General features: G+C 37.1%; 1 protein-coding gene and 1 pseudogene across 2 annotated transcripts; both read right to left on the bottom strand.

Moving 5' to 3' along the window:
• Positions 1–206: 206 nt before the first annotated feature.
• LOC127629506 (Na(+)/H(+) exchange regulatory cofactor NHE-RF4-like) lies at positions 207–6,343 on the bottom strand (annotated as a pseudogene).
• A 29-nt stretch (positions 6,344–6,372) lies between these two features.
• On the bottom strand, positions 6,373–21,461 carry LOC127630271 (NLR family member X1-like). 2 transcript variants are annotated; one of them, XM_052107762.1, is made up of 9 exons: positions 21,341–21,461; positions 20,088–20,239; positions 19,904–19,973; positions 19,684–19,793; positions 16,877–17,499; positions 14,624–16,047; positions 11,646–11,732; positions 11,117–11,368; positions 6,373–8,198 (listed from the first exon to the last, which is right to left on the bottom strand). In XM_052107762.1, exons 2-9 carry the CDS (start codon positions 20,179–20,181, stop codon positions 7,844–7,846), a joined length of 3,015 nt encoding a protein of 1,004 aa, XP_051963722.1. In that variant the 5' UTR covers positions 20,182–20,239; positions 21,341–21,461; the 3' UTR covers positions 6,373–7,843. The 2 variants fall into 2 exon arrangements, with proteins under 2 accessions (XP_051963722.1, XP_051963723.1); XM_052107763.1 differs by lacking the exon at positions 11,646–11,732.
• Between the last annotated feature and the right edge of the window lie 328 nt (positions 21,462–21,789).

Raw genomic sequence — 21,789 nt, 5'->3', positions numbered from 1 at the left:
GTGAGGTGTTCGAACTCATGTTCCTCCACTGACTACCTTCACAGCTGTCTTCCATATTCAAAGAGTGTCCAAAGAACTACCGGTATGTAAAATCTTTGGAGTGACTCCTACCAGCGCAGCATTGTGACAAAATTCGAGTGTGGCGTGAAAGTCGCATGACTGTTAAGACTGAGGTCGCATTGCAAAAAATCACAAATGTATCTGATTTAGAACACACTGATGTGGCCTGAATCAGAATTGATAAAATCAGATTCCATGTGGTTTGTGCTGTTCACACTGTTATGAAAAAACAAATCTGAGTCACATATCAGCAAAAAAAATCTGATTTGGGTCACTTTTGCCTGCAGTCTGAATGTAGATACATTCATGTGGCAGATGAGATTTAGACATTCGGTCATGTCGGGAGTAATTTCTGGGCTTTTCAGCTTGAAGGTGAAGACTTCTGCCCTGATATTGTGACTATTAGTAAATCAATGGGAAAGATTGAAATTTTTGATCATCAAAATGCTCCTCCTCCACATTCTGTCCACATTCTGTCCATTCACCTCTACAATCACATCCCCCCTCGCACAACCCAGCCTTCTCTCACCTATAGACAAGAGGGAGAATTATATGTTTCATGCTTGCATTGCCAGCTTGGAAATGCTTATTTAAAGCTGAAGTGTGTTGTTGTAGTTGCTGCTGCTGTTGTTGTTTTTTGTTTGTTTATTGGAGCTCAATATCAGAGATTATTTAGCAAAGATGGGCCACTTCAATTAAAATGAATGGGAGAAATTGGAATGCCCAATGGTCAACTGATGTAGAAAGAAGTCCCACCTTACAGGTAAAAGAGTCAATAACCCTTTAGATACAGACATCGCCTGTCAATCAACTCAAGAACATGCATGTGCATTATTGTGGGGATTTTTTTTTTTAGCATAATCTGAGGTAAATAAAGCACAATTTATGATACCAGCATTGTCAGATTTTACTGATGATTTGAAATATGTTTTTTGATTGTAATATTATCCAACCTTTTTGTAGTTTTCGGTCTTTGCTCATTCAAGGTAATAGGAGCTACATCAATGTATGCCGGTTGTTTACATTGAAAATTGCTGCTCGGGAGCGTTCCAAAGATGGCCGCTAGTGGACGTACTAAAAAGACTTGCAGAGACAACAGTAAGTAAGCCATTGGTAGGTTGATTTCCTTAAAAAGGATAAACATTGTGGCTCTGTGGTGTTATTAAAAATTGTTATGTTTGTTGGAGCATCTCAAAGAGCTTGACATAGCAACACGGCTTTATTAATTGCAAGTGTTTAAGAGGAGACTAGCCGGGGGCCTGGGTAGCTCAGCGAGTATTGACCCCTGGAGTCATGAGTTCGAATCCATGGCATGCTGAGTGACTCCAGCCAGGTCTCCTAAGCAACTAAATTGAACCGGTTGCTAGGGAGGGTAGAGTCACATGGGGTAACCTCCTCATAGTTGCTATAATGTGTGGTTCTCGCTCTTGGTGGGGCACGTGGTGAGTTGTACATTGACGCCGCGGAGAATAGTGTAAAGCCTCCACACACACTACATCTCCGAGGTAATGCGCTCAATAATGAGATGTGTAGATTGACTCTCAGACGCGGAGGCAAATGAGATTCGTCCTCCTACACCCGGATTGAGGTGAGTCACTGCGCCACAAGGACATTAGTTGGGCATTCCAAATTGGGAAGGGGAAAAAAAGAAGAGGGGACTAGTTGTTTTCCAGGCAAACGGATTAATTTTCCAACAAATTCTGATCTGTTTGTATTGTAAATAAATATTATTTTTGTTAAGTGGCACTATTGGTGCAAAAATAATACACTTCAGCATTAACATTACACATATGGCATTTAGCGGATACTCTTATCCAGTTCAATTTACAGATTGCTTTGATTTGGATTTGAATATAAATAGATTGATAACAGAAATTCACAATATAGGTAATAAAGTTGTAATAAATTGCTATTTGAACTGAGAAACCGTACCTGGCCGATATAAGCCCCAGGCTTATTCTGAACACAGCCTAGTTTGAAGCCAAATCCTGTGCCCTCCTTATGAAGTACACTAAGTCGAGGACATGGTGGATTACTCTGTATCGTCTCATGTACCTGAGAATTTGAAGGGAACTGTTCCATTTTTTGGAATATGGTCTTCATAGAACAGCAATGGAGAAAGGGCCAGCTGGAATGCCAAGTGAAACAAGTATGAAATAATACACCCACTCAGTGATAAATCTAAGCACATGCTGCAACAACACATAATAATGATTTGCCTATATTATCTGGGTCAGAGAGACCCCACCCATTCCCTGGAGTTCGTGTCTATTCCACACACTATATTAATTTTATTTTAAGCACACCTGCTTAAGTGTGTAACAAGCAAAATGAGAGTGAGGTGAGCCCTTTGGTTAGCCTTCAAGGTCTTCAGTAAGGAAAGAAATGTTGATTCAGCAGCTGTTCGGGAGCTGAATGTTATTGCCCTTCTCATCAGTTCTGTCCTGCCCTTTACAAACATGTGGGTTTGTGTGTGAAAGAATGTGCATATACTGTATGTATCTGTGTGTAGTAGTCTCTCCCAGGGATGGCAATGGTAGTAAGGGTGACCTGCTAGCCGCTTTGCCGTATTTTGCTGACAATGTCCTCTTGCTCTGCATCTTCCATCAGTCTCAGCTGGGCTGTAGGAGTCGATCTCTCATAGCATGTGAGCTGCAGAGCCAACATTTTACAAAGTGATGGCAGTAGTTTAGTTTCTGAACTTAGAACCTGAAAGATAATTAGCAAATTGAAGCCATGGGGTCCTTAAGGAATTTCCAGTGTGTTAGAAAAGTGGTTTGTGATTTGCGTACAATTAGGTCAGTGGATAACATTACTTGAGGAGACTTTCATGTTTTGTTCTACAGAATAAATTACTCACTGTCATCCCTCAAACATGAATTGTTCACTACAAGTGGACTCGTAATTATGAGTTCCGAGCAAATGAATAACCCAGCAATGTCGGACGTTCAAGTGGGGAAACTCTGGATTCTAGATGTTTCCAGAGTTGCCAAGATGGGATGAGTTGTAAACTTTCAATATGGCGGAGGAGACTATGGATTCTGTAGTGAATTACAGGTTTTATTCATTTTCTAAATACAGTTCATTGTTAGCGCTTACGTTTTGGTTATATTCATTTATGTATATCAGCAACCATTCTATGCATGTTGTACATTTTTACACCATGAAAATAGCTTGTATTTGACCAAAATTCCATTATCATCAACAAGCTAACTGAGTGATATGTATTATGGTGTCAAAATAAAAGTTCCTCAAGAAATATGAACGAATTAACCTGGTCCATGTTCTATCAGTCCATGTTTCCTGTTCTTTCTGACAACAAAACACATGAACACAACATGCTTGTAATTACCACTTCAGAAGTGGGAGGTAGGATAAATCTGATAGCACATGAAGGCAGCATAAATTGTACAACCATTGTAGTCCTTATTTGCCAACCTATTAGCACCTCACCTTTATAAAGCAGATAACAAATTAAATTTCACTTATGTGGTACGATTGTGTGTAATTTAATGTTTGTTGTAGGACAAAACATAAAAGTCTCCAAGCAATGTTAACCACAGACCTTATTTTATTTGTAAATCAATACTGCTATTCCACACGCTCACTGGAAACTCCTGAGGGAACAAATGGTGAGTTAGCCTTCTGGGCTTCTGCCTACAAATTGATGTCATGACAGAACATGAACTCTGTACAGTATACTGTGTGCAATATAGTGCTACCATGTGTTTAGCACTGATCTCATTCCTTGACTAAATTACTACAGAAGAATAATTTGTTGATCGTAAATATTGAGTGATTTTTCACCTATACAGCCAGAAGATAACTTCTCAAGCCTTAAAAGGAACCCGTAGCCCTGTGGTCCCTGAGTTAGGTGCAGTGTTTTTGGTCTGTAGGGAAGATTATGAGTTTTGGCAAAAGCAGGCATTATGGGTAATCTCCTTCGAGTATAGCTCTCTTCACTCCTGCTGTCAATACAAAAATCTACAACACAAATCTGTGGTCTCTTAAGCCACTTCCACAATAGTCTGTTTTGGTTTGAAAATGCATTGATTTTGCTATGCCTCTCATCTACACTGGTACAGTGTCAAGTAAATTATCGTAGAGATCCCAAAAGAGGGTACAACTACCATCTTTGATAATGCTGCATGTGTGAGCATAGAGCCCATAGCTCCATTGATCCAAATCAGTCTGTCTCCATTCTGGATCCCTGCTCTTTCAGCTGGACCTTCACTCACTGGGTTAAGATGATAATGTCCTCGCTCACCTAATCTCACATATTAAATATAATGAACCAAGGCTGTCCAAAATTATCCAGGTATACATACACCATGCTGAAACATTTCTAATGAAATATATTGTGGATCACCTACTTTCTTTAATATATCTTTGTAGGGGAAATGTTCAAGTAAGTATATTTGGAAGTCATAAAAATGTTGGATGCATAAATAAATAATAACCCTATACTTTGTTTACTTCCAAGACATACAGATTTTCCCCTTTTATTTGGAATAAAACTTTCTTAGAATATTGTCTTTGAAATTAATTTTGGTGAAAATATATAATACCTTAAATGTCCCCTGTACACATATAAAACATAATTTGCTGTTTTAATATTTGCGGACATGCAGTTTTTTAAAGACAAGCAAAGATTCACCAAATTTGAGTGAAAGTTTTACAATTGTAATTTTCAAATATATAAACAAACAGGCTCATGTCAAATGTTTAATGTTAAGGCAATACAGCCTAACATTCTGATTTTACCCACAAACATTAAGCCATGTTGCCATGCTATTCTTTAGAATGACCAATGCAGTAAAATGAAGACTACATACTCTTATTAGTATGTTGTTCCAGAAATGAAAACCTGACAGATACACATAAATAAATGCTTGCCATATTTTCGAATGAATGCTTGCCAAATAAGAGCTGGAAACTGGAGCTGGCAGGTTCATTGATTTTAATGCTGAACTTCTACCTTATCTCCAGAAGTTGTTAGCTCATGATTTTTTTGACATTCAATTTCTCCTATTTGCTCTCTCTGGTGCTGACAATTTTACAAAAATGTCATTAGCACAATTAGGTTAAAGAATATATGACCATATCATACAGGCATAAAACATTAAACTCAAATGGTCCTTGTGTTGGGCGTCTTACAAAAGAAGTGTTTAAGAAAGAACTTGCAAGGCAGTTGCACTGAACACTTTGATACCAGTGACATTTTGGCACAGTGTGTGGACTTCTCAGATGAACTCTTATTAACCATAAGCAAGTATTTGATCAATATTGAACTTTAATTAAACTTTACTTTTATGATACCTTTATGTGCTTTTAGGAGCTTTCAAATTTTGGTACCCATTCACTTTTATTGTGAGGACCTACAGATCTGAAATATTCTTCTAAAAATCTTTGTTTGTGTTCAGCAGAAGAAAGAAGTTGAACACATCTGGGATGGCATGAGGGTGAGTAAATGATGAAATAAATTTCATTTTTGGGTGAAATATCCCTTTAAAATTATTTTTGCCTGGTTTTAGCTGGCTTTAGTGTCTAACAAATATCTGTTGTCAGACACTTTGTTATCAAAATTATCAGTATCGTACATTAAAAAAAAAGAAGAAAAAAGAAAAGGAATATCGGTTGGGCTTTAATTTTTAAGAAAGTTAAATTAAAACAGATTTGTGCTTGCAACATCATTTGTTTTCCACTGTCAATACGTTTGATTCACACAACAAATAGATCTCATATTGCATGTGGAAGTGCTCTCACAGTCGAGTGATCCTTGTCATCCACAAAGTCCTCATTGACCTCCAGCACATGGTCTCCCTCGCTCAGCCCACTGTGCTCTACCTTGCGCACCACATGTCCCCTACAGCCAGTGTCTCTGCTCAGGTAGAAGCCAAAGCCTTGTCCCTCATCCCGCCTCAGAGCACACAACCGTGGACACACATCAGGCTCTGGAGACATTTTATTCAGCACTTAGAATTGTTGCTATCTGAAATCTTAAATTATTTTTCAATGGTTTGCTGGATGATTGATCAGTTAGCTGATTGGCTGAAAGTGATTGACTTTGGCTACATATTGAGGGAGTTACCTGTGTCATCTGAGATCACTAAGACTGGGTTGTCAATGCCTTCTTTTGGGTTGAAGGTGAACTTCCTGTGCAAAACATTTGCACTGTGACTGTGCTGTACATGTTTTATTACCAACAAATTGGTCATTTTCCTCAGAGACAATGTCTGAACTGAAATGTTAAAAACAGAAATGGTGGATCTTCCACCAGTTTGTAAAAATTTTATTAAAATGTCTTTCCTGACCTTTACATTATAGGATCAATCACTGCAATGAAGAACAATGGTACGTATATATACAGTGGTAAATTACCTGTGTTGAATCTCATGATCCTGCAGGCTGAGCCCTGGGCTTCGTTAGGGTGTACATTTAAATGAAGCATTAAATGATTTTGTCAGTATGACTTCTCCTTTTTCCACCACAATAACACTAGAAATTAATATTTAATCTCTGGTATATGAGACAAAACCTCTACCAAAGCCTGCCATCATCAGATCTGAAGACATAAACATGGCCAATTAATTGTAATTAAGACCACAGGTAAAATACTGGCTAAAATCTCCTTTGATATGTTTGTTGAGTCAGTAAAATTTTTTTTACTAAATGTGACTAAATAGAACATTTATTTTAAATTTTTGCTGTGACTGTACAGCACATTTCATTGGCAATATGCAAGATCATAATAAACATTTTCTTCTAATCACAAATCAGATAAATAAACAGTATGATATGTTACTATTGCAGAAGTATATCATGAAACATTAGTCACAAGCCTCTTGTTTAAATACCAATTGACCTTGAAGCATTGTTTGACGATGCTGACCATGTACACATAAGTCCAACTGTGTGAAGTTTTGGACCATATCTTAACTTAAATGATACCAAAAGCACCCTAGTTTTTCCCTGAACACACATACATAGGAAATGGCTGCAAATGGCCGCAAATGGCCACACATGTGACAATGAGCAAAAAGCAGCAGTTTTCAAGTAGTAATACAATATATTTTGGAGTTCCAAATATTGATCTTTCCCTCAAACAATGAAATAAACTGCATATGTCACAGTGGTTTTAAAATAATCTAATGCAAAAGTAGAGCACAAATATGCTGTATACACAGTTGACACACAGTGCATAATGGATTTATACTCGTAAATGGTCAAATTCACTGTTACAAACGGCAGATCACTGGGAAATATTAAAGGGACAGTAAAGGGACAAAAGTCTCTTAATTTACTCACACTTGTTCCATCCCAGATGTGTATGACTTTCATTCTTTTGCTGAACACAAACAAAGTTTTTTTTAGAAGAATCAGAAATAGATCAAAAGAGACCTTTGCCATTCTCTTGGAATACCTTCATCGGACCAGGTGTGGGTGTGTCTTTTACACACCCACACCTATCATATATTCAGAAGATATGTATTTAATCACTGGAGTCATATAGATTACTTTTATGTAGCCTTTATATGCTTTTTGGACCTTCAAAGTTCTGGCCACCTTTCAATTACATTTTATGGACATACAGAGCTGAGATATTCTTCTAAAAATCTTAATTTGTGTTCTGCAGAAGAAAGAAAGTGAAACACATCCGGGCTGGAATGAGGGTGCGTAAATTATGAGAGTATTTTCGTATTTGGGTGAACTATCCCTTTAAGGCAAAGAGCACCCTTTGAGAAATGAGTGACCAATTCATTCCTCTCCTACGTTAAACCCATCAATTTCTACCAGTTCCTGTGCCTGTATCACTGCTCTTCTCCAGTATACGCAGGGTTTGCCTAACTACGCTCTCCACTCGCCGGAAGTGCAGCTTCTTCCAGAAACTCGGGTGCTGTTTCCGACCCCATTCCAGGTCTTTCAGGAAGACAAGCAGCTGCTCACGTACACGCACTCTCTCCCAGGAAAGGGAGTTTTTCCCAATAATATTCAGGATGGGGTGCCAATCCTCCGAGATGTCCGAGCCCTCGGTCACAGAAGTCAGAACCTTCACGTGTCGGCCCTCCTTCACCCGAGGATTACCACGAGCATATAGTGACTGCTTGCCCACATCAGTAAGCTGATTCAGGTAAAGACTAGGATGAATAAAATACTCATTAACATGAAATCAGTTTCATTTATAAGCAAGCAATATATGATTGGACTAGGATGATACAATATAAGTAAAATTTTACGATTCTCAGTACCTAAAAGCTAATATGATATTGAACACACTCATTTCTACAAAGTTGAATATGAATAGAAATATTAACAATTTAAATGAACAGTGTTCAAGTATTCATGTGTTTCAAGTAATACAGTAATTAAGCTGAAATTCAGTAATACAGAAGAGAAATATTTTTTTTTTCTCTTTTTTAAAGGTGCCCTTAGTGATTTGTTTTTATTAAATGACATGCAGAAAATGTCCCTATTACCTGTCAGATATACCTAAAATAGGTACCATGTAATATATCACACCTGTCTCTTTAACAGCACTAGGCTCGGTAAACACTGGAGAAAAAGAGGTCCAAGGGGCAAGGTCAGATTCTTGGTTTCTGCTTGATAAAGGGATAGTTCACACAAAAATATTAATTCTCTCATCACTTATTCACCCTCATACCATTCCAGATGTGTATGACTTACCTTCTTCTGCTGAACACAAATTAAGATTTTTAGAAGAATATCTCAGCTCTTATGGTCCTGTCAATGCAAGTAAGTGGTGACTAGAAATCTGAAGGTCCAAAATGCAGATAAAAGCAGCATAAAGTGGAGATTTATAGTTAAAAACTTTAATATCGATATTTTTGTTACGCACACCTAACATATAGCGTTTAAAGATATGGATTTAACAACTGGAGTCTTATGGATTATAAACTCAGCAAAAAAAGAAACATCCTCTCACTTCCAACTGCTTTTATTTTCAGCAAATTTAACATGTGTAAATAATTGTATGAACATTGGGGAACATCCGATCCAACAGGTCCCAGACGTGCTCAATGGATCTGGGCTCTTCGCTGGCCATGGCAGAACACTGACATTCCTGTCTTGTAGGAAATCATACACAGAACGAGCAGTATGGCTGGTGACATTGCCATGCTGGAGGGTCATGTCAGGATGAGCCGATCCTGTGCAGGTGTTGTTACGCCTGGTCTGCCACTGCAAGGACGATCAGCTGTCCTTCCTGACTCCCTGTACGGACATTGCAATTTATTGCCCTGGCCACATCTGCTGTCCTCATGCCTCCATGCAGCATGCCTAAGGCACGATCAAGCAGATGAGCAAGGACCCTGGGTATCTTGCTTTTGGTGGAGTCAGTAGAAAGGTCTCTTCAGTGTCCTGAGTTTTTATAACTGTGACCTTAATTGCGTACCGTCTGCAGTTTACTGTTAGTGTCGTAACAACCGTTCTCACAGGTGCATGTTTATTAATAGTTTATGATTCATTGAACAAGCATGGAAAACATTGTTTAAACCCTTTACAATAAAGATCTGTAAAGTTATTTGGATTTTTACAAAATTATCTTTAAAATACAGTGTCTTGAAAAAGGGAAGTTTCTTTTTTAGCTAGGTTTTATATATACACTTTTTGGACCTTCAGATTTCTGATCACATTCACTTGCATTGTGTGGACCTACAGAGCTGAAATATTCTACAAATCTTCATTTGTGTTCTGCAGAAGAAAGAAAGTCATTCACATCTGGGATAGCATGAGCATGAGTAAATGATGAGAGAATTTGTATTTTTGGGTAAACTGTCCCTTTAATCAATGTAAGGTGTCCTGCTCTCGTGAAATACTCAGGGGGACACTTCTGCCATATCTGCTCCAGTATAACATTCTCTAAGTGTTTTAAAGTGTGCACTCTTGGACACCCTGCATTCCAAACCCTGTTTAAATAGTGTAGTTCTTTTCAAAAATATAAATGACTTAATAGACAGCGATAGGTTTATTAGGGAGCTAATTCACACTGCAAGACCCGATGCTCAGATATTTTGACACAAATATTTTTTTTTCAATTAGATTACATCAGTAATCTAATCATACTAGATTATCTAACAATTTTATGTGTGTAACCATTCACTCATCACATGATTTGGTTTGGTTCATGATACTGAACTCATGATTTGATACTTTCATGATGCTTTAAGCAAAGCCTGAATAATTTTTTTTTAAAGGTGCTGTAATTGATTTCAGCCATTCTACCTGAGACTGAGCTGTTAAATTAGCCACGCCCCCTCTTTCCAAAACCCTGCACTCCAAAGATAACAAATTTGTTTTATTGAGACCGACATCAAGCAGAAATGGTTGTTTAAAACAACAGCAGCAAAAAAGCACCTTCAACAGACAACTGTTATGAACAACATGTCTTAAAAATGGCCGTAAGCCTCAATAATTCACTGCAACTACAATACTATAAGAATACACAAAATGATTGACAGGTCATTTTTATTTGCTGTTTACAGAGTCTAGTGCTGTCACATAGACCGGTGAGATATCTCATGACACTTATTTAATTAATATCTTTCAGGGAGTAGAAACATCTTTTGCATACATTTCCATGAAAACATTAGTTTACAGCACTTTTAAGATTCAAATTTGTATTAATTCTATGGCAGTTACAAAACAATTCCTTTCCCTTATTAGTAAAACTTAACTAAAAGTACTGTTCATTAAAGTACAAAATAATTCAACAGGAATGAACTATGTCTTAAAGAACCATGTTAGATGCTTGCACACTGTCACTGATAATTACTGATACTTCTAAAATAGTCTTTTTCAAAAATAAACATTATTATCCAGTTAAATAATGTAGGCCACTTAAACAACACTTCTTCAGACATAACAAATGTTTACAATAATACTTCGCCATGACAGGGATTTTGACCAAGAAATTTACCAAATTCAGTCGGTGTCAGGTATTAAAGATATTTTAGTATTTACTTTTGGCATCTCTAGATTGGACTATTAAAAGGTCAACACAAACATATATATGATGTGCATGTATTTTTGTACTCACTGCACAGTGTGGATGGTAGGGTGCTCTCGACAGGCATCGACCAGTATAAAAGCTGCACTGTCTCCTATGTTGTTGTAGGCCACATTCAGTTCCTTTAACCCATCATGCTGACCCAGTCTCTCAGCCAGCAGCTTTGCTGAAATGTCCCCGAGGCCTGTGTGCATCATAGACAGTTTCTGCAGAGAGTGGTTACCAGACAGAGCATCCAGTAGATGCCTGATGCCTGTGTCTGACAGGTAGTTATCACACAACCTGTAATCAGACCAACAGAAAGTTCATACACGAGGTACTATACAGGAAACCCTTTTTCCATTACAAACGGATATATCAACGGATTCCATGCCATTACTTATTTTCACTTTTTAGCAAAATAAATACATTGCATAAGCAAAGCATTTTGTTTTCAGCTCTTATTATTGGTGAACAAAATATATATGCCATATTAAAACAGTCTTGTCTATAAAACTATGTTTTATTACTTACCTCATCTACTACAAATAAACATTTAAAGTATTAAAAGTAGCCTTACTGTAATGACTTAATTGTACAGTTGGGCTCATGTAGCAGATCTCGCAGAAAAATGCAGGAATCAGGACCAAGGCTGTTAAACTGGAGACTGAAGACAGTGATAGAAGACACACAGACAACAAACAAAAATACACACGCATGCCATTAGTTTTTCGATTTCCCAGACAGAAAAACCAAAACTAATGAGGTAAATGTGTTTTATTAATTGATTACTGATTGTATTCTGCAAACAAAGCAACTAATTATACAATCAGCAACAGTTGAATTTATAGTTAAACTGATTGTTAGATGTCTAATAAAGTATTATTATGTTAATACCAACAAGTATTCAGACTGTTACTTCCACTCAACAGAATGCAGCAAATTCAAAACATTTGGGTTATTTCTAAAACTTGAAGCAAGTGTTTTAGTGCTGTGCCGATTCAATTAATCATATTAGGGATGCACCAATAACACTTTTCCTCTTCCGATCCGATATTTGAAATCTCAGTATCGGCCGATCCCGATCAGATACCAGTGTTGTTTTTTGCATAATCAGTTTAGAATATCTTTACCTCATTGTGTGGATCTAATTGGGGGTAATCTTTTATATGTAAAGAAGCACAAAGATCTAACTACACACTGTTTTTTTTATAAATGTATATCTTAAGAAGAATTGTATTGTTAACTAGTCTACTGGATAATGTAGAAGCAAAATAAAAATTTTTCAACTTGTATATGGACTTCAAAGGATTCAGATCTCTTTTTGTTTAATTTAGTTGTAAGATATCAGTTACATTTTTATTCAGTTTATTTTTTTATTGGAACCCATTCAACTTAAATATTGTTATAATTTGTAAACAAATAATAATAAATAATAATTATTATTAATGCTATTATTGACTTTTAAATACAACAGTAATATTTCTCAACTGTGCACCTTTAACTTTAATAACTTCAGGCTTTTATTTTGACATTCTGAACTCTAAAGGAAATCGTGTCTGTTTGTAGGCAAGTTCACAGTAGTTTAATTAGATACTTATTCAAACTCTGGTAAAATGCACCTCTGGTGCCGTTCTAAATGCATATTATAAGTGAACCGAATGGTTGAGCATCTACATCTGAGGAGCTGTTCGTGAGTAACACACCAAGTGAAGGCCAAAAATAGCCGCTTGCGCGTGTGAACAGAGCTGCACTATTTACTGATGCGCTGGAGCTGCGCTGTGCATATTATATATTTACTTATTAAACACAGCCTTTTGTGATTCACGGAGCTATCCATCTTTAAATGGCTTTGAATAAAATGCATGAGTCATATGAACTACTTAAAGTGTGTTTTTATGGTTGTTTTAAGTCATTTTTGTAGCTTGACAGTAACGAGCACAACCAACACAGAGAATTGGATTTGGATCTGGCTCAATGGACTGATTACCGATCCGTCAAAAAACATCAGTATTGGAGCTGATACAGATCCAGTTATCGGATCGGTGCATCCATAAACCATATATTGATATATCCCGATAATTCATCTGATGATATTGTATTGATATTTTTATTCATCATATGTGTATTAATTTCATGTCCAACAGTTCAATTTCCCAACAGCGCCCACCCCTTTTTCAGCTATCCTGGTTCCGGAAGTATTTTTCCCATTTATTTTTCCCATAAGGATTACACTACATAAAAGAGTTCTAAGCCATGAAACAAACTATCCAGCTCTGAGGTAAATTACAAGATTGCAAGCTATAATTTGAAATAAAAAGTATTACAAAATCAAGCAAAAATACAAAGGTACAAAATGTTGTACTTAACGTCTTTAATGAGGGAATGAACAACAATCTGATGAAGCATTCCGAATTATGTAATCAAATTATAAATGTTGGAAAAATAAAAAACTATTGATTTAATGTTGTTCATTATAAGCATAGAATCAATATATTTAAAATATATAAGTAGTTTGAGAGTGTAGAGAATCCGGCTTGATTGCGTCATTTGGCAGTCACTGTGAGACACTTTTGCTGCGTTTTGTTTACCACGATTATCTGATTATTGGATTCTTCGCCCTCAGGATCATGGATAGTGTAGTTCTTCACTAGAATTTTCAATATTGATTTATTTATTTTTTTAAATGAAGCTGAAATTACATGGAATGTAACAGCATAGGAGTACATACCATTGATTAACAACCTCAGAGCTCACAGTAGGTCTATCTTTAAAGTTGTATAAGTTATTAATCCCCCTATGGAAAAGATGAATAGGATTTTTACTTCCAGACCCAAACTGTTGTGCTCTATAATGAAAAAGCAGGTCATCTAAAAAAGTGCAAACTCAGTGTAAGAGAGTGCAGATTCACTCTTTTTCTCAAGTACAAATTCTCTCTCACTAGTAAGGATGTGCAAAACTACCAACTTTCATAATCGACTAGTCCGTCAGTTGTTTGAACGACTAGTAAGTGTTCAGGATACTGTATAATTAGGATCCATTATGTACACCTGACTCCAATCTGATGCGTTTCAGAGGGATATATGGATGCTAAGCCCAAAACTGCAACATGGTGACTAATGGATATTCAACAAATAAATAGGCTAAATTATAATTACAACTTGCTGTGCTTATTAGTGAATAACAGTCAGCATGCAAAAACTCTAAGAAGTTGCGTCTCTGTCAGTTGATGTATGATTAGTTGACCACCCTGGCACATCCCTACTTGCTAGTTTGCTGCCATTTCAATCGCAATCAAATTATGATATTGTAATGTGTCACAATTAATTTTGTATTGTATCGTAAGGTGGTTGGCTATACCCAGGCAAGAGTGTATACTATGAACTACATTAGTTTCAAACATTTGTTAACATCAGGTCATTTGAGAAATCTAAAGGACTTAAATTTTTCTAAATGTATCAAAATTATAAAATTGTATGCACAACTCAAAATTTTCAAATCATGCCAAACATTGATTAGTTTGATGATGATGATGATAATAATGAGTGTATGTCTCACTTGAGGTTGCGAGTGTGATGGAAGGCTGGCCAGAGCATTTGCAGTAACTCTGGGGTGATGTGGCATGAGGAGAGGTTAAGCTCATCCAGGTGGAAGCTTGAGCGTGTGCAGCCCAGCACCGTGCTCAGCACAAAGCATTTGAGTGGCGTCATGCGCACATTTGACAGGTTGATGGTCTTGATGGACTGCAGCACTTCAGCTGTTAGTCGAGGGTTCTGGAACTCATACAGAAGTACCAGTAGGTCCATCAGTTCCTCTGGTGGCTGCTTCTTATGGCTCTCTCTGATCAGATGTTTTCTAAGTGCGCGAGTGATCTGAGCAACCGTCTGACTCTTGATGTTGCATCCGAGTTGATCTAACATCCTCCTGTTCCCATAATGAAGAAGTCCAGCCATGAAGATCGGGTAGAGTTCAAAGGCCCTGGTGTAAGTTTCCTGCTGTGGCTGGGGACCATGCACTCCCAGAAGACTTTGTTCCACCTGGTCCAGGACGTCTTCATTGAAGCTGTCCTCGGAACGAAACATTTCTGCTGCCATGGTGTTAGCGATGTGTCCTTTGCTGTGGCTGCTGACTCTCTCAAAGAGTTTTGGGAACAACTTAAGCAAGTTGAAAATGGCAAAGATTCGAAAAGGTATGACTTTGGAAAGAATGCTTATTAAGCTTGTAATGTCCTCGCCGGCTTGCCCAAAGACCTCCGATACTTGCTTTGTCAACTTCTCCAGGACACTTTTGTTCTCACCAAGAACAATATAAAGAGCAGCCAGATATTCCTGCATGGCAGGGACAGAAAATGCATAGCGTATTTCACCAGACTCAAGATTTGTACCATTATCATTGCAAGGCACCAGGAAGAAGTCAAGAACATCTGTGCGAAACACTGCCAGTTGCTGGAGCTCTTCATCCGTCTTGGTCTTACCACCGATCCATTGCTCCAGTTCTTCTGCAGAGAACGATGACCGCTTATTGGTGATGCCATCAAAAGCCAGCTTTCCGACAGTGCGGACCACATAGAGCATGAGTGAGTTCTGTTGCTCTTGTGAGGCTACATCCCCATCTGCATTTATCACCTCTCCTCCAAAGTTGAGCCTCACGAAGCTTGTGTAGATTCCAGTGAGAGTTCGAACTGGAGATTTTGCATCAGTAAAATGCAGTAAATGAAGAGTGGCACAGGTAAGCCAGCAGTAAGATGGTAAGAAGCAGGCTGTAGCTAACCGACTCTCCCGCTGTAGATTTAGGTACAGCATCTCTATAAGGGTCTCAGCAGCCTTGTCTGGCTTCTCTCCATTCTGTAGCAAGAGTCTGGATGTGAAGTAAGCTCTCTGGCGATCAGGATCATTAAAGCCACAGATCTGCACATAGCGGTTTATATATTTTTTAGGAACTCTGTCAACGGCAGACAGTCTTGTTGTTACCAAAATGCTGGCCTGTAAAACAAATCCATCATATAAAACGGTTATAGCAACTGTTACTTAAAATAAACATGAATCTAAAGGTAAGTTAACACAAATGGCATCACAAAATTTCAGAATATATACCACCAAGGGATGTAAAAAGTACAGGTACTTCAGTACCAAGTTGATACTAAAATAAAAGAAAGAAGTAACAAAACGTTAAATTTGGTACTCGTGCACTTTTTGACTGCTTTCGAATACTTACAAGCGTATTTGTGGGCAGGCTCAGGGAAGAGCGATCGTGCCTCGAGTTAATGTATAGTAAATTTAGTTTATTTTGTTTATTTTTCTAACCCAAAAAAGCTAAATCCACCAATGAGTTTTCCTAAAATATATTTTTTTGGTTCAGTCTCAAAAAAGTTAGTTGCATTTAAAAAAGACAAAATTAACTCGCATATTAATAATGCATGTAGGATTAAATGCACTTCTTCAAAAAAATAAATGTTGGCAAGATACAAATGTAAACAGTCGGTTATGTCTAAAGTAAATGTGAACAGGCCATTTGTGAACAAATATTGAATCTGTGCATTAGGCCTTACAGTGTACATTTATTTATTTATTTTGATTAATATTTATATTAATAACTTTTCAAATTAAAGTGTGTTCATTAACTAATTCGTTTTTGCTGTATTTTAAAAATTGGTATTAACAATTAGAAGATTTTATTCGTATCGACTACTTAAATTTTGGTATTGTGACAACCCTACTATTAGTAAAACCACAAAAAACTGAATTAAGATAATGACATCATGCAACATGTCAGGTCACAGAGTTTCAAACAGAAAAAAGATGAGCCTCAAACCTCAGGTAGTAGGTATTTCCTAAGTAGATTAACAACAACAGCTGCTGATGGAAGAACCTCATTGGGATCACTGCATAACTCTGTGGAGCCTATGCGAAAATCCAGCTTCATCTTCTCCATACCATTGAGGATGAAGAGGACATCCTTAGCCTTGTCATTATCTCCACTAAGATAAGGTGTTTTGCGGAGATGCATGTATTTCCTACCCACAAGGTCTCGAAGGGATGCTGGTTTAGATAAATTGGATAGATCCTCACAGGAGAAGGGCAACACAAGTTTAAACTGGGACAATACAGATCCATCACACCAATCCAGCACCAATTTACGGACAACAGTACTTTTCCCAGTGCCAACTGCCCCATATAGCAACACATTTTGTCCTCGTGCCTTGTTTCCATTAGGCCCAGGCTCAAAGAGCTGCTCCGCAGTGAAAGAAGGACGTGTAGATGCCTTTGTCTTGAAGGGATTTGCCAAAAGGCCTATATCCTCATCTGGATGACGCTCTAGAATAAGTGGCTCTACATGCATGGTTTCGGGAGAAAAGTAGCCACCAAACTGCTTCTCCTCTTGAGGAAGGTGACTGAACCATAATGCCAGCTTCTGTTTGTGGATCTCAATGGGATCTGTTAATTAATTGTAATAACACACAATGAACACTGCTATTTTATGATCTGACAAATTAACTATTAATTAAAAAACAGTTCACCCAAAAAAGTAAAAGAAATTTTGGTCATCACTTAAAGGTGCAGTATGTAACAATTTTCATATAATATTCAAAAAGATTTTGCGAAGTGTGAACGGCTTGTAACGCAACTTAAAAAAAAGAGCCCTTCCTGGACTTCCTAGGTTGCCTAATTAAGCCTGTAGACTGATTTTCATGTGAAGGGAGCAGGTTGGTTTTGTCGGGAAAATCCAAATTTATCCGCGCACCCGAGAGCCTTGCCTCAGTGCTTCTCTTCTGCTATTAAACAGCGACTACAAACTGCAACACTAGGTAACATTACCTTAGAGATGGAATCCAGCAAATGTTCAGCTCCCAGCCCAACACTGACTCCTACACAAACTAAGCAAAACATTTTTTAAAATTGTAGCTACTGAATCCCGTCTGGCTAAGCGGCAACATGATCGTGGTCGTGAGAAAACTAGAGTGAACAGCGTTAGGCCATTTGATTCCAGGATGGACCTTCGTACCCTGAATTGGCATTCTTCTTATTGGACAGGTACGCTTACATAACTGCAAAGCATGTGAAATATAATTTAATTATTCAAATTATTTCAACGATCTTCTCTTTATACTAAAAGTCACGTATAAAGGATAGATTTAAGCAAATTCACTGGTTTCTTGATCGTAGTACAACATGTGACATACAAAACATATAATAGTGCAACATAAAAGCACAGTGCAACAGCAAACTGTCTGGTATAATTTTTGTTGTGTGTGTGTGTGTGTGTGTGTATCAGTATGCTATGTTAGCTGATGAGTAGTTTTAGTTTAGTCTCAAAGTTTGTAGTAAAACAATCATTACTGTGTAATTTTAACTACCTAACCTGTCAGCAAGATGCCAGTGAATCATGTTCAGTCTCTTTGTACGTTACATCATTGTTTTGGCAGATGCTCGCTCGAGTCCCTATGGAGTGTGTACATGAACGCGAGCAACAGGTAGATGGCTGCAGTTCACTTAACGGCCACAGGTGTCATTAATAACAAGGGTTTCTGAATCTTGCATACTGCACCTTTAAAGGGTTCACATCTTGAGGAATATATGGACATATAAGAGGTCATTCTACTATAAAAACCTACTGTAAATTTCAGAACTCAAAACTTAATCCCCAATGTAATAAAAGCATTTATTGAAACCAAGCAAAAACGCCTCGTTCTCTACTTCAGCAACTTCCCTACGTCACTAGAGGGCCCATTAATTCATTAATACCTACTTTACAGGCCCACTGGTGCCTCAGTTTGTAAACAGAGAGAGAGAGCAGAACAAACAGGCCTGATGTAGTATACTAACTATTCATATACACCAATCATAATTAGATTCAAGCTTTACAAAATAACTTTCATTGAAGGATGGAGCAGTTAAAAACACTACTGGATCTAACTGCAAAACCGTAAGTAAACAGATTAATTCATGAATATTTTAAATGTCATAACTGTTTGAAAATTGAAGGTGCTGCTGTGCTTAAGTGAACAGTTCAATATATTTAGATGCAATGTGTTGGATTTCTGTTATGTTTAAACCCTGATATTTAGTTTTATAATGTCGTGGAGCTTGTTCATTCTCTTCCGACTGAGTTTCAAATAGGGCTGAATTCGAGGGGCGGCACGATGTTAGCCAATCATAACAGTGGGCATTTACGTTGAAGTTTAAAGGAGGTGCTTAGGCCAAAACCAAGCATTTCAGCAAAAATACTTTACTAACATTATCAGTGGACTTCAGGAAAGATTATAAAATTATTTAAACAATTAGTATGCCATGACCCCTTAAATCAAATGTTTTTCCAAATCCATATGACTTTCTCTTCTCCATGGAACACAGCACTGTCCTGGGTGCTCTTTTCCAAGTGAAAATAAAGCTTCAGTCAAGCACCAAAAAATGAACAAACAAAAAAACAGCTTTTAAAGTTCTTTAAAAGTAGTCCATACTATTTGTGTGTTATATTCCAATTCTTATAAAGCCATATTTTGTGTGAGGAACACACCAAAAAATTGAAGAGGGTGCTAAATCAGATTAAACTTGCAGTTAAACTAGCATGGAACAGAAGTAACCAGCGTCCAAATATAAGTGATAAATGCAAAAACGTACCTGTGACTGGATCACCGGTGCAAAAGACTCTGGTGTTGAACCCAGAGATGGCATAATACATTGATGTTCTCAGTTCTTTCCATGTATTATTATAAGAGCTTGTTGTCTTGCTAATGAAACAGCAAAGAAAAAACACAGATAATATGGAAATGTATTCACTGAAAACACTAGGCATACATGCCAAAACAGGAAATACATTATTTCTGAGAAATCAACTTACATTGGAAATGAGTAGAGACGTGCCTTTAAGCTACCATAGATGCCATCTGTTTGGAGCTTTAAATTAACGGCTGAAATGTGCAACTGTTAGTTAATGTCACAATCTAAAAACTACCATTTTGTTTAAAATAATGTTTATGCTAAGTAAAATTATTTAATTGTATTAATGGTTATTTTACACTTACTTTTCTGAAGAGCACTGGTACTGAAGGCATCTATCGGTGACCCCTGGCATCTCCTTAACACTTCTGTTCCTGATTGCTTTCCAAATCGCCACATTTTGTCATCGTTTAATTATATATATCTCCCCTAAAGATTGTCTTCATGTTATAGTGATCTAAAAGGTTAAACAACCCAGAAGTGGGAAATAAATTCCTCAATAGTGCGCGCCGAGAAAATCAAGCCAAACCTCATAAGATCTCTCATTAGGCTTTGTGTTTCAATGACACATTGAAACGTTTGTTAACCAGTGTTACCTTGGCAGTGACGCACCATCCTATTTCATTTCAGTTGCCAGATGAGCAATAGTTGAAATTCAACAATCATGGTACAATACATGCATACCACCAAATGTACAAAAAGTTCACGTGATTTAGGTATCAACCCCTGGTATGAGAGTATTGTTGTTTTCTATCCAATTTTGTGTACTTTAACACTCAATAGGACGGGATTTCCCTCTGACTACTGTGATGATTGCTATGAGCAACACTTTAAAGGTGTGTCTTGTCACCACACCTGCAACTAACCCTAAATTCCAATTAAAAACACATTTGCGTTCATATTTGTATGTTTTCATAATATTTCACAATATAATAAGTAAAATATATCACAATAAAAATAAGTAAAAAAAAGACAATCACAATGACAACTTACACTACAAAAGCTCTATAAAAGCAATTAAAATTAAATATATATCTATTTACTATTTTTTTTTTACTATTTCACATGGTCGTGCTTTTCCAGGTACAGCAGACAATGACTATGTCAACAACACTCTTTAACATGGTATCGGTCTAATAATAGCAGAGTACAGTCATTTCACAACTCATTACTAGCCTGTCATTTGTTTTTGTTTAGAATTGTACAGCTCTGAGTATGAACGATTTCATTTCATACGCTATTTGGTCCAACTGCATGTTAAAGCATATCATGCATAATTCAATGATTTATCTGTTATTTAAATAGATCATATGTAAATGTGGCGACATATGCATGTCAGGAATTTTGGAGTACAAATGAGAGATTTATTTGGAGCTAGCTGGAGCGAATTTGACAAAAACTCGATTAACAATACAAATTCTGGGCTTACATTATTATCTTTATTGTCAACTGTTAGGAGACATCAAGCGACAGAGCTCTACGATATACATTTACATTTAGATATCAGGCTTAATGGTGACGATGCATGTTAGTAATTACTGTATCGTACGATCTTTACCTAATCTAGTTACGCAGTTATCTTCATTTCTGTTCTTCCACTGCCAGCGCTGACACTCAGTTATGACAGCCGAAGAAAGAGTCCATTGCGCCGCGCAGGACTTCACTGCACCGACTTCCTGATACAGTCAGTGAGCACCGCCCACAAAAAACTTTATTTATATATATATATATATATATATATATATATATATATATATATATATATATATATATATATATATATATATTTGTTGTTGTTGTTGCTTGTCCTCACTTCAATTTAAAACAGTTAATTAATTAATAAATAAATAAAAATACATTTGATGTGAGAATAAATATATGGATGAATATTGTTTATGATGAAAGATTTAGATGCAGCAAATCCCCACAAAGTTTCAGAAGTTTTTATTCACTTCCAGTGGCCGCTAACTGTACACTCCTCCATAGCGTCATCCACAGAGAAACACT

The sequence above is a fragment of the Xyrauchen texanus genome, chromosome 36 (genome assembly GCF_025860055.1).
Source record: "Xyrauchen texanus isolate HMW12.3.18 chromosome 36, RBS_HiC_50CHRs, whole genome shotgun sequence".
NCBI classification, from domain to species: Eukaryota; Metazoa; Chordata; class Actinopteri; order Cypriniformes; family Catostomidae; genus Xyrauchen; species Xyrauchen texanus.
Note: the sequence above shows the minus strand (reverse complement) of the source record. Positions and strands in the feature narration are given on the sequence as shown.

Coding starts and splice junctions, on each gene's coding strand:
- LOC127630271 (XM_052107762.1), bottom strand. CDS start 20,181: ATGTGGCGATTTGGAAAGCAATCAGGAACAGAAGTGTTAAGGAGATGC. Junction 19,974..20,087: donor TACCAGTGCTCTTCAGAAAA/GTAAGTGTAAAA, acceptor TGCACATTTCAG/CCGTTAATTTAAAGCTCCAA. Junction 17,500..19,683: donor CACCGGTGATCCAGTCACAG/GTACGTTTTTGC, acceptor ATTAATTAACAG/ATCCCATTGAGATCCACAAA.